This window comes from Clavelina lepadiformis, chromosome 1, assembly GCF_947623445.1.
Source record: "Clavelina lepadiformis chromosome 1, kaClaLepa1.1, whole genome shotgun sequence".
Lineage (NCBI taxonomy): Eukaryota > Metazoa > Chordata > Ascidiacea > Aplousobranchia > Clavelinidae > Clavelina > Clavelina lepadiformis.
In genome coordinates this window covers 8,359,926-8,372,134 of record NC_135240.1, presented here as the reverse complement: position 1 = coordinate 8,372,134, position 12,209 = coordinate 8,359,926, and the positions used below count along the sequence as shown (strand labels likewise).

The window sequence follows — 12,209 nt, the reverse complement described above, 5'->3', positions numbered from 1 at the left end:
TGTAGAATTTTACTGTGAAGTCTGTAGAAAATGTTTAAACGATAGGGATAATTCTCTGCTCACTACCGCTTTGGTATTAACAACTTCTTCATTCCGCAAGATGGCGCTACGCGGATGGCGTCTTTATGTTTGAAATCTTCCAGAAAGCATTCTTCGTGACGACCTTCAACTTATAAAAGGTAAATTGAGTTGATTTTAATTGTTACCCGTTTTATTGTTAAAGGAGTTTTATGGGCCTGCTCTTAGGTCACATTTGCCTCCGTAAGCGCATCAACCCCCCAAACAAATATAATTAACGAGCACCTACCGTTCCTTAGAAAAAAATGTTTTCCAAACTCACATTATCGTTCTTGTGTACAAGCACCCGGTTTTCAATTCATTCATTTGTCTTGTGCGTCCGGTGGGTGGGCTTGTCGGCCATTGTTATACGTCTGCTTCGCGAATGCGTCACAAATGGAGAGACATAGGACATTAACTAACGCCTACGTCACATACCAGTTGGAATCTTTTTACTTATGTGGATTAAGTATGACGTCATTCGATTTTTATGGTTCAAGTGTATACAGTGGAGAGATTAAGAAGATTATCTGATTAGACATTGCTGGTGGTTCTGTGTTTTATGGAAATGGCTTTAAAGCATTAGTGGCCTCATACTGAAGGCTATTGCTGAAAAATTGCAGATTTTATCTGTCTGTCTGTCTGTCTGTCTGTGATCCCACTCAAAGTTGGTCACCATTTCCGTGAAGAAAACAGCAGTGCTAATAAGTGGTGGGGGTTATACGTGAATTTTTTCTGTTGTGGCTGCAAACTTTTTGATTGTGACCAGGTTTTGGAACTGTATGGTCAAAGTATATGGTTATAAATTTCCCATCTATAAGCCCCTAATCGTGTAAACGTGTTGAGGACATGAACCGTTCTGACATCGCAACATGCTCGGTGTACCATAATGTCTAAATGACGCTGGCGATGACAGACTAACTTGAAACATTGGGTGTCGAAAGAGGCCGCTCGCTCTGTCTTGCCAATAACTGTTATATCGTCCATCGTGTACCTAAATAGGCATACATACGCAACTCAGATACCGATTTACTGGAATGGGAAATTCCTTTTAACTAAAACAAAGGCTGCCTTTATATGTGTGCAAAATTGGAGCACGTGTTTACTGTAACTTACATTTTATACCAGTTTGTTGCTATCAGTGGTGTACTTGATGGAGCTCTATCGCATAACTCGACTAAATGCTGACTCGCGTTCCAGGCTAGGGAATGTGTGAGCGAAAAGGCAAAGGGCGCACTGTACTGGGTCAAAAGTGCGCCTGGTTAATAACTGTTTTACAAGTTGGATTGCTGCCTGTCACATTCGGAGCAGTTATTCCGATGAATAGCGTTGACGTTATTTGCGTTGGAAGGTGTAAATATTACAGAGTTTGGCGGTAGCTAAGGTTCAACGTCCGTCATCGTCGTTTGTTCCGCGCTTTTTTGCATTTAAAACCTTGTTCCATTAAATAGACGGTTATAAACTGCTAAGAAATTTAGTATATCTTTTGACGAGCTTTAGCATATCTTTTTTACCTTGACGAGCTTGTGCGGTAATTATGGGGAAAATGTTTATGAGTACTTTGATATCAGACCTTCAAAATTATTTCAAATTTGAAAATGTGTTTAAGCACTTTGCGTTTCGATAAGAATCAAATCGTTTTTTCTTGTTGACGAAGATATCGAGTAGCGACCCGGTAAACAAAAATGTCAAAACTTTGTCTCGATTAATGTAATAAGTCTGTATAAGGACTCGCTATCGGACGTTCAATAAATATTAACACATTTTGTATTACGTTTGTGTAGCCGTTGCTAAGCAACTGAAGACGCTCGGTACAATTTGGTAACATGCATTTTATTAATACTTTAACGATGTTGCGACATCCTGCTTATAGTTTTAAGGAAGGCATGTTCCGTTGTAAACTAACTCCATTTAAATTGTTGCTGGTGAATGTCATCTTGAGGTTGAGACAAAGTTGGTTTTATTTGCTGTAGTAGGATTTTTCGCCGGTTTCACGCGGATTTGTTATGGATATTTAGATGTAGATGGGAACCAAACCTGTTCTATTCTTTTTTTGAATGACAGTGACCATGCGAGTTGTTATCAGCAAATTAGTACCATCAGTATTTAGATGCATGTTTTAAGCTTCTTAGGCTTTGTCTTTACTTTTTCCCAGTTTTATTAGCGCATGGTATTAACAACTTATAGCGATTTTTCGTCCCATCCGCGTCAATGACGAAAATACAAAAATGATTGATTGATGGCTCCAAATCCAAACCCTTCGTGGTTAAGGTATTGACGTCATGAAGCATTATAAAACTGTTTAATCTTTATTTGCGGATGATGCCATTAAAACTTTATCGACATTTGCAGAGCTGAAACGTTTTGTCTTATAAACTTAGTCAATATCCTTAACCCACTTTTGGAATTCGATGTAAGATTTTATCTGCTATCTTCTTTTCCTCGACAAGAGGGATTTTTACGACCGGAAATTACGCCATTTCCCAGTTTGCTTTTCTGCTCTTCGGATCTTGTCATCGTTAGTCAACGTCATTGTCATTTTTGTTGTGAAAGCCAGCGCTAATCTATTGTAAAGCTCGACACACGTGGCTTAGTTAAACCACCATTACGCAATCAAGACGGCTAATATAAAAACCCATAATTGTCAGAAAAGAAAAGTTATGACATAGATGTATTGGACGTATTGACAAATGTGCTATTATGGCACGTTAATCCGCCAAATGTTTTGCTTAACGCCCGACAATCCAAAAAGCTTTGGACAATCTCCATGAATGGCGTTGAATATTTAGGAATATTACCGCTTGTATGGACATTACTAACCCAGCTCGTCGTGTTCTTCTTTTCCTTGCTTCGATCGACTGACTACCTGTCCGCCTTTGTCGGTGCTGTTTACCTTGTTTTCAATTGCGCCGACAAAATGGTTTAAATAGACTTTCAAAGACCAAATCTCGTACTGTCGCTTGTGTGGTACAGTACTGCAATGTCCGTTGTTGTTTCCAGTTGTTTGCTTTGCTGTACCTTTAGCGCATCTCTAATCTCTATGTATTGATTTTGATTAAGTTATGGAATTGTACGCTGTTTCAGATATTTCTAGATCTATAACGGTCTATGTACTGTATTGGAAATATAACTTAAAATTACTTATTATTATTACTTATGTTCAACGCTTTGACCATAGCCAGATATTATTTCGTGACAAATGATACTTGTGTGACGTAACAATAGGTCGCGTGTATTCATTAGGATTGTATAACGTTTGATGTAATTAACTACGGGTCAACACAGTTTTTCCGCGGCCATGAGAATCCTGTTATAAGCACACGAAATCCCCGGCATCAACAATCGCATTTTTTCACGATCGAATTAACATGACGCGAGTTATGTCCAATGTACAAAGGGCTAATTGCCTATTGTCTGATGGACATGTCCAATAGAAGAGACGGGCACTGTCCTGACACCTATTGAGTTCTAGCACATATCGTTATGACACGCGAAACGACTTTTCAAGCTATAAGGAACAGTGTCGTGGAAAGTCGTGCTTTTAGAAAGGTTTATGAAAATTTCCGATATTTGGAGAAGGCTAAAAATTTGATAAAATGGATTTTGAATTTTAGTGAAATAGTCCACTATAATACTGAACATTGAGGACTGAAATATTGCGAAAATTGCGGATGATTCTTTATTTAAATGCTATCTTCCGAAAGCTTTAGTTGTTTAGTTCAAACTATAGTTGCTGCAGCGAGACTTTTATGGTATTTTGCTATGTTGTATGTATTATTTTAGTAGAAAATGTTGGATAATGGAATTGCGGATTACTTCAGTCTGAAAGAGTTATGTGTTAAACTCAAAAACAGACAACGTTCCCTTGTGAATTTACTGAAGCGAAAAAAATATTTGAATTCAGAGGTTGCCACACCCACGTGCTTGACCTTTCTATTACGTCATAATTCACAAGGGTTGTTGCCAGAATGCCGACAAGTTCAGGTTGCTCAGAACAAGTAATTGACTGTTTGTCGGTTTGTCGGTTTGTCATTTTTAATCAGAATGTTAATACTTCGTTGTTTTCCTATAAGAAGTGAAAATTTTTTGTTTGATTTTATAATTTATTTTTTAAGTTTAGGCCTGTGAATTATTTACAACAACGTTGCTGTTTTACTTCTGTTGCGGAAATTTTCTTGCAGAATTCGTTGGTGTTTGAACTGAACAAGTAGTTTAACTTCTCATCGAATTTAGCTTCGTTAAAATGCGCAAGTAGATAGCGACCACTTCTTTTTTAACCTTTCTGACTCTTTTTTAAGTGTCGCTGTGGAGTCGTTGACTTCAAGTACGGTTTTGAAACTTTCTTGTTAGTGGAAAACTTTCAAAGTACTTTTGACTTTCAAAGTGCGGCGACGCTAATCCTACGTTCGGAGTGAGATACAAATTTCACTTGAAAAAGTTGCGTTGTGCGTATACTACAAGTAGCGATAACCGCCAAATATACCTATACTGAATTATTTCGACTGAAGTTATTGTTGTCGGTCAGTTACTACGAAACCGTACAAGCGTTTTCAAGTGCCGCACACAACATTCGCTTTTATGCCGAGTGAGGTTTTTACATGGGAAATAACGTCTTTCGGGAATCACATTATACGAGTCAAAATTTACTTTCACAAAATCAACGCTGAAAACTCATCACCTCAACTCATAATACGCTGAAAATCGAACAATTGCGCTCTACCCGATTTCAGGGTACATTTAGGTCGGGCGTTTTAACCTGTAAACTGTCAATTAACACCGATCTAAAAAAATTTTCGGCGGGCAATCATGTCCTTTCTGGGGAGGACCTCATTTGACTGGCATCTAGTCATTCTAGTGTTTGCTTTCATCTCCAAAGTGCGTCACAAAGGCACTGTGTAGATGTAGAACGCCCTGAGCCAATCATGAGCTGTAATTACGGCTGCTGAATTGCTTTAACGAGTAATTGAAGCGGTCGTGATTTTGAATGACGCAGTTTCGAGGAAGCATTTTGCTGCAGACTTGGTGTCTAACTTGTTAAGGTATCTTCGTAGAAGCAGAGCGTATATTTCATTATCGATGGTTCTTCGCAAGAGAGTAAGGTTACCAAAAAGTGCAATAAAAAATTTAATATTATTTTGTTTGCGCCGCATATCTTTAATACAAACATTTGGTAAGATGCTTTTCTGTTTTAATGGAACTTGTTATTTGTGCTATGGAAACGTTTGTTTAATCTCCTCTTAAAGTGCGTTGTTTTCTCCGAAAGTCGTCTTGATGCGATAACCATGTTAACTTAGTTTTTATAACTGCGCAGTGATTTGTAGGAATATAGTGCTGTATAGCTCTTTGAAATCATTATCTTTTCAATGTTTCTAATGAAATCAATTTAAAAAAAATCGTGACATTTGAAATTCGTAATTCTCAATTATTTGAATTACTCCGCTTAAACCCGCACGTGCGATAATCCCTAATGTTTGTTGCTATTGTCGAACAAAGGCATTACGATCTATAACCTATTTGCTTTTGTATTACATCGGAAAGTAATAAATGAATAGTTTTTGTTGGCATGAACAACAATAGCTGTCAAACTGTCGAAAGACCAGTCATTTATTTCTCTCATTGATCGATGAGAAATCACAACATTATATTCCATTTGGCTTCAAGTTCGTTTTATCAAACTTCGTTCAGCGTCCTTTGAAGTTTTACGTGGCGATGCCCTTTAATTTTCTTACCAAGGTTGTTTGCAATGTACAGCGTGCGGCCAAATGATGTTTGGTGTTGTCGAAAACCGTGATGGTAATGTTTTCTTTTTTCATTTCGTCAAGTTGGTCAGTCCGTTTTATCTACAGTCCACACCCCTGCATATTATCACGTCTTGCGGCAATAAATTAGGCTTTTTTAAATCTCTAGCTTTTTACGCGTCTACAAGTTATTAGTTTAAGCCCGATGTGTTCAGATAACAGGCAAACAGCAGCATTATGGTAAAGTTATTTTTAATCAGTTGGCAGTTAAAATGTATGTTGGCAAAATAATGGAAAAATGGAGAAATTCCAAAACGATTTTGTGGCGTAACAATCCCGTGAAACAACATTGGCATTGACTTTGTGGTAAATGTACGTCGTATAAAGCTTCTTTGTCTACCTACGTGGTCCATTTCCCAGCATTTAAGCTTCCCTCGCTTTTGTTGAAACATTTTGATATCTAACACGTTCGATCCGTTTTTCAAGTCGTGTTATTCTTACAGTCATGTATATTTAGTCGGATCCCGTTTACTTGTTGCACTTGAAAAGCCTTTTGCGACCCGACTTCGGCGGTGAATTTTACTTGTATTGCGGCTCCTATTGTAAAGAAAGTTTCAATTGCTTGCTAGTGACTCTCGAAATCGAGCATAGCCGTTTATATGAGATTCTTGTTAATCGATTGCTTCTTTTAAAAGTAGATTTTGAAGTTGTGGACCAGACTCAAAGTACTGAAGAGTCAGACGTAGAAGAATGTCTGTAGTAAAAGGTATTGATACGCAAATGCCAACCGAGGTTCCGGCGAAAACTTTCGAAAGTTTGTCACCGATTAGAAAATCAGGCGTTTACGCCCAGGTTTAATAAACTCAAGATCATGAATAAACTATAGGATTTCACACCAGATGAAGAAATGTTTAAATTGCGACATCGTAAGAAAAAAAAACTTTTTCAATACGACTCATTGAAAGATGCGACCTAAAGCAATGACGTCACGAGCTGTTTGATCTAGCAGAAGCTGCCTTTGGAATTTGTGGGATTTTGATAGTTGCGTGTCAAAGTCAACAGACGCGGCGAGTTCTTTTCTGTTGGAGGGCGGAAGTTGGTTGGTTCATCCCCGTTTTGGTATATTAAGTGATGTACGGTAGCACGCATGAGCAGGTTGGTGGTATAAAAGGGCAACGTATCTTCAATGCAATAGTTGCGGAATAGGTTTGAAAATAATTTTTTATAATACCCAAAATGGTTGTCGCAAAGACGGCTGACGTATGATGTAAACTGATTTTTGCAAAAACCCATAAATTTTGAGCAAATGTCTTTTGCAGTCTAACTTAAGCTATTGGATGCATTGATCATCGTTTTAGATTTTAAATGTGATTAATTTATGGGAAAAATGATTGAGGATGAAGTAGGTGGCGTGGCGGTCGTTCACTGCGACTGTTACGTCCACAAGAGCACCAGATTTGTCAATAAAATTGTTGAAAACGCAGCCGCAAGGAGATCAAGTTTATGTCCATTGTAAGTGGATGTTGCCGTTTTCAATGTTTTATTATGACGTATCACTCAATCTATTTCTTAACATCACCTACTACTAGCATAGTGATTAACTGCCAGAGTTTGAAGCAGAGAGCTTATTTAAAACTCATCATTTCGTCATTCTTTTTAACCGACTTGACAATCCGCATATTTATTGCACGTGCTTGTATCATACGCCGGCAAATAGCCTTCAGAATTCATTTTTTTCTTAGATTAGGTCTTTCGCCATTGATGGCGCCTCCGGTGCGACCTCGAGTGGGGAGCGGAGAACACAAAGTACGTCATCGTCGAATAGAAGACGAAAAAGTCATTGAAGAGTTATACAAGTGAGCGGCACAACCGTGTTTTTATGCTCAAGCATGTTATAAAAGTAGCACTTTTCCATAGACTAATTTCAACTCAATAGATTGTAAAATCATCTGTCTTCTTGTACCATGCTTTTAACTTTTTTATTGGATGCAGATTTGGTAATAAACTTGGTCAAGGAAGTTTCGGTATTGTGATCGAGGCAGAAAATTTGGAAACCAAAGAACGATGGGCCATCAAAAAAGTCAACAAGGAAAAGGTGACGCACATGGTCTTCACTGAATTTCATCTAAAAGCAGCAATAGATTAAATTAGTTACGTCCTAAGACGCTATAAATTTGGTTTCATATCATTCCACCATGTGAAGTGTTACCCTCTATCATCATCTAGCGCTTGAAACTTTTTATAAACCGTGTTTATTTTTACGCAGGCTGGTAGTTCTGCAATCACGTTACTCGAGCGCGAAGTGACGATTTTAAAACGAGTGAAGCATGAACACATTATTTTCGTCGAGGAAGTTTTTGAAACGTCAAGGGTAATTTGAAAGCACTTTTACACTTTTGCGTGCTTTTAGCAACGTTATGACAAATAAAGCAGTAAAAGCTATGGCAAGTTTAAACTATTGAAGTTAGTCGTACTAGATTTTCGTTTGCGGCTTTGTCCTACGTCTGACCACAGAAAGTTATTGGTTTAGAAAATGTATCTCGTCATGGAACTGTGCGAACTTGGTGAAATGCGAAGCTTGCTTTTCACCAACGGCCCATTCAGCGAGATTTCAGCCCGACACATCATAAAAAGTCTAACTGACGCTATCGTCTATCTACATAAAAATGGTTTGTACAATAGAGGAGACGTTTTGAGAATGTTTCTACCAAATCTGTCATATCGATGATTTTGTGTTTTCCTCCAGGGATCGTCCATCGGGATCTGAAGCTTGAAAATATCCTCATCGCTGGATGCCGGACTTCAAGCGACGTCGAGGAAGAACACCCGCTCTATGACATAAAGGTGAGGTCATAAGGTCGTCTGTGACACACAACGTGATGTCTATCTTATGAATGGGCTCACTGCTTTGTAAAAGTGATATGTGCTTATGCGTATGCACAATTGTTATCTTCAGCTTACCGACTTCGGATTGTCCGTTGTGAAAGGCGGCGTAGGAAGCGAGTCCATGCTGCAGTCGTCCTGCGGAACCCCTGTTTATATGGGTAGGTAAAATGGGGTCTGTACTTCTCTGTCGGTAATTTCTCTCTATAGACTAGGACTAGGGCATACGTGATACACTGATAGAGTGGAAAGTTGTTCAGTTTAAACTTCGTTGGTCGTGTTTTTTTTTATATACAAAAGGCATGGATTATAGTTCATTTATGTTTATACACAACCCTAATAGCCTAAGATTTTGATCACGCTCGTGTTGCGTTACCAACACCAAACTGCAAGTTCCAACTCATTTCTCCAGCTCCCGAAGTGATTCAGAATCACGACTACTCACAACAGTGCGACATCTGGAGCATCGGAGTGATCTTGTTTGCCCTTCTATCAAGGGACTTTCCCTTCGTTGCGGACAAGGAAGATAAACTGTTTGAACTAATCAAGAGAGCTGAACTTGACTTTTCGAAACCGGTCTGGAAGAACATATCAAAAGCAGGTAAAAAGGTCACATGGAATATTAATACAGAGTTTTCCCTTTTTCCATTTGCTTGTTTTTTTGCAAAAACCTTACGCCAAATATTGCGGTTGTCGTGTTTAAAACAACAGCACTTTTAGTGTTTTAAAAGTGAAACTCTTGTCGCGGTAGTTAAATAATTGCTTTTTTCGCAGCAAAAAACTTGATTACCCAGCTTTTGGACGTTAATCCAGCAAGACGGCTTACCGCTACTGAGGTTATGTCCCATCCATGGACGCTGGGCAGCCTGGACGCCACCGCCCCTAATCCAACTAACGTGCTTGACCTCATGAAGGACTACGCTAAGGAAATGAAGGACTGCGCAGATAACGGAGAGGTAAATAATTGGCAAAATTGTTTTTCGTTTTAGCTGTTTTGACACCTTAGTCAATGGCTACGGTTCTTGTATTGCACAGCTACAACGTGTTTTGTGTTTTAAGGACGATCCTGATGAAAATTCGGACCTATTCGGGAAAGATACTGCAGCGACTGATGACGAGGTTAGATGATGCCAGGATAAAATAACTTCCAGCAAATCGCTTGTAATAATATAATATACTGCACAGGACAAACGACCCGAATCTTCGGACTCACAACCTTCTCGAAGCTCCGAAAGTGCTTCAAAGCACAAGAAATCGGCGAAATCTGCTCCTCCCAGCAACGCCACGAATCACATTGCCCATAGGATGGCACCGGTCGTGCATTCTGCAAACACTGACAACGCGAGGAGAGGAAGTTTGCCTGCTATTCACAAAGTAATTGCTTTGTTGTGTTTCGCACTATATGACCACACTGTAGTAGAGTTAAATTATGAGCCTGCTCGCCCCTGAGCAAAGATACAATTGTGAAGGATGTTGAAATAAACGAAATACAACTGGTACTTTAGAATTCGCCGACAAAGAAGCCGATGAGCACACCGCGAAAGATCTACGACAACAAGACCATGGCGAAGCAGAGCTCGTCTCCTGTTGGGGTAAACCCCGGACCGTCACGAGTGAACAGATCTCCTGTGCAAGGGGTTGGCCCGTCGAGGGAAAATAGAAGTAACGGCCATCGTCTTACCCCGGCCACGGACCACGGTCTACACCACGGCCATAGCAACCACTTGCACAGTCGACCGAAGCAGGAGACTAATTCCGGGGGCCGCTTGCTGTCCGCCAATCGGCCCACAACTTCCGGGGGCCTGGACAATGTCCACCATCACGGGGGACACCCTCGGTCGCCCGTTTCGTCTCCGCTGCTAACCCCCCGTTTCCCGCAAGACGGGGCACGCGCAGGTTTGCAATCCGCCAATAAGAATAAGAAGAAAAAAGCGGCACCGACCAAAGGCTGAATGGCGTCGTCTTCTTTTTCACTCCCATTCGTGCAGTGCATCGTTTTATGAGTTTGCCTCGCCGCCAATGCGTGTAAAGTTTTCTGCGGAAGAGATGCCAAGTGATTCCATTCCTAAGCGATGACTTGTACTTTATGATTACCGTATCAGTATATTTAACGCGATCATAGCCATATATGTCCACTGTGACGTATTTTGATTTCAACCGCAAACGCCGGTTAATTAATTCGTACTAAATATCATTGACCAGAAACATTTTTCGGTCATAGATTCTTTAACATTTCAGGCGTACACTTTGCTTAAAGCAGCTTGTAGCTTATTGCCGGTTTAAAACAAAATAAACCGTAAAATCGACCTTGTATTTTTATGAGGTATTGTTTAAGGTTTACACTGTGAAGGATGCTGATAAGTTTATATCAGAAACGGTGTTCGTTTATGCTTTTTCCAGAATGCCATTTTCCACTGTCTTTTCTTTTACGAGTTTGTCTTACCTACTTTATCGTTGTTGGTATTTTTTCACCGCGCCTGTAGCTTTCTCTAAATAAACTATCAGCAAGCGGTTTACCTTAGATGTGTGTTGTATTGGTTTTCGTACACCAACGTTTTACCACCAAAACTTTTCCGACCATTTTGAATAATTTTGTTCCGCATTTGGTCTCTGAAATAAGTCCAAATTCAACAACTTGACTATAGGAATGCAATATGCCTCCAAGTATAATCACAGTATGGATATGGACAGTAAAATGTTTTAAAATGGAAATTTTGACAGAAGTCGAAAAAAAAACAAATGAAAAGCATCAAACTTCTACTTCTCTAAGTTACAAGTTTTTAATCTGTAATGAAACTTTTCCCGTTTATGTAGCCTGGCTTAATTTCACGTTTACGGTGGCGCGCCTTTAACTGTGAATGATTGTGGGTAACCTTCACCTATAAGACTGTGTAGCGTTATCACGCTAATAAAACAAACCGATCATCTTCGAAAAGTCACATTTAATTCGTCTCCGCCAGACACCGACTCAAAACAAGGCCAAAAAGCAACAATCTTTATATTGAACGAGGGTTCCAAATCAAGTGATTAAAATATTTAACAACAAACACGCAAAAGGTGCTAATTGGTAAAAACGCATCAACGAAAACACTCTAAGCAACACGTGAGGAACAAAGTTCGTAACAAATCTAGTTCCCTTTTTGGTATTTTACAGTTTCGACCTGTTCTTAAAGTTTTTACTACATGCCTTCCCAGACACTATCACTTTCTTCCTGTCAAACAAATTTGAATTCAATTTTATGTTGAAAACTCTGACCCTTATTTGGAAAATTAACTGAAAAATTTGAGGAGAAAAGCGTATCAGCTTGGATAGAAGTTCTCTGCGTTCTTCTTTTCTTGGTCAAAATCTTGGTATAACATTCAACTAAATATTTGTGGTTGGAAATGGCATAAATGTTTGCTCTGCCACCATAGCTAATTTGGCGTACTTAGCACAGACTTGGAAATCTAACCACATCTATTGGGATTCCGGTTATGGATTGACTTTATGCTATCATCATTTTGTAAATATTTTGGTAATTTTTGTTTAAC

General features: G+C 39.2%; 1 protein-coding gene across 2 annotated transcripts; it reads left to right on the top strand.

Moving 5' to 3' along the window:
* On the top strand, positions 1–11,121 carry LOC143454319 (myosin light chain kinase A-like). Of its 2 annotated transcripts, none has more exons than XM_076955000.1 (12): positions 1–179; positions 7,538–7,651; positions 7,788–7,890; positions 8,062–8,166; positions 8,326–8,464; positions 8,542–8,639; positions 8,752–8,839; positions 9,091–9,279; positions 9,453–9,634; positions 9,738–9,797; positions 9,864–10,052; positions 10,184–11,121. In XM_076955000.1, the coding sequence occupies exons 2-12, from the start codon at positions 7,557–7,559 to the stop codon at positions 10,628–10,630; spliced, it is 1,695 nt and encodes a 564-aa protein (XP_076811115.1). In that variant the 5' UTR covers positions 1–179; positions 7,538–7,556; the 3' UTR covers positions 10,631–11,121. The 2 variants fall into 2 exon arrangements, with proteins under 2 accessions (XP_076811115.1, XP_076811114.1); XM_076954999.1 differs by lacking the exon at positions 1–179 and adding an exon at positions 7,057–7,307.
* Positions 11,122–12,209: the final 1,088 nt, after the last annotated feature.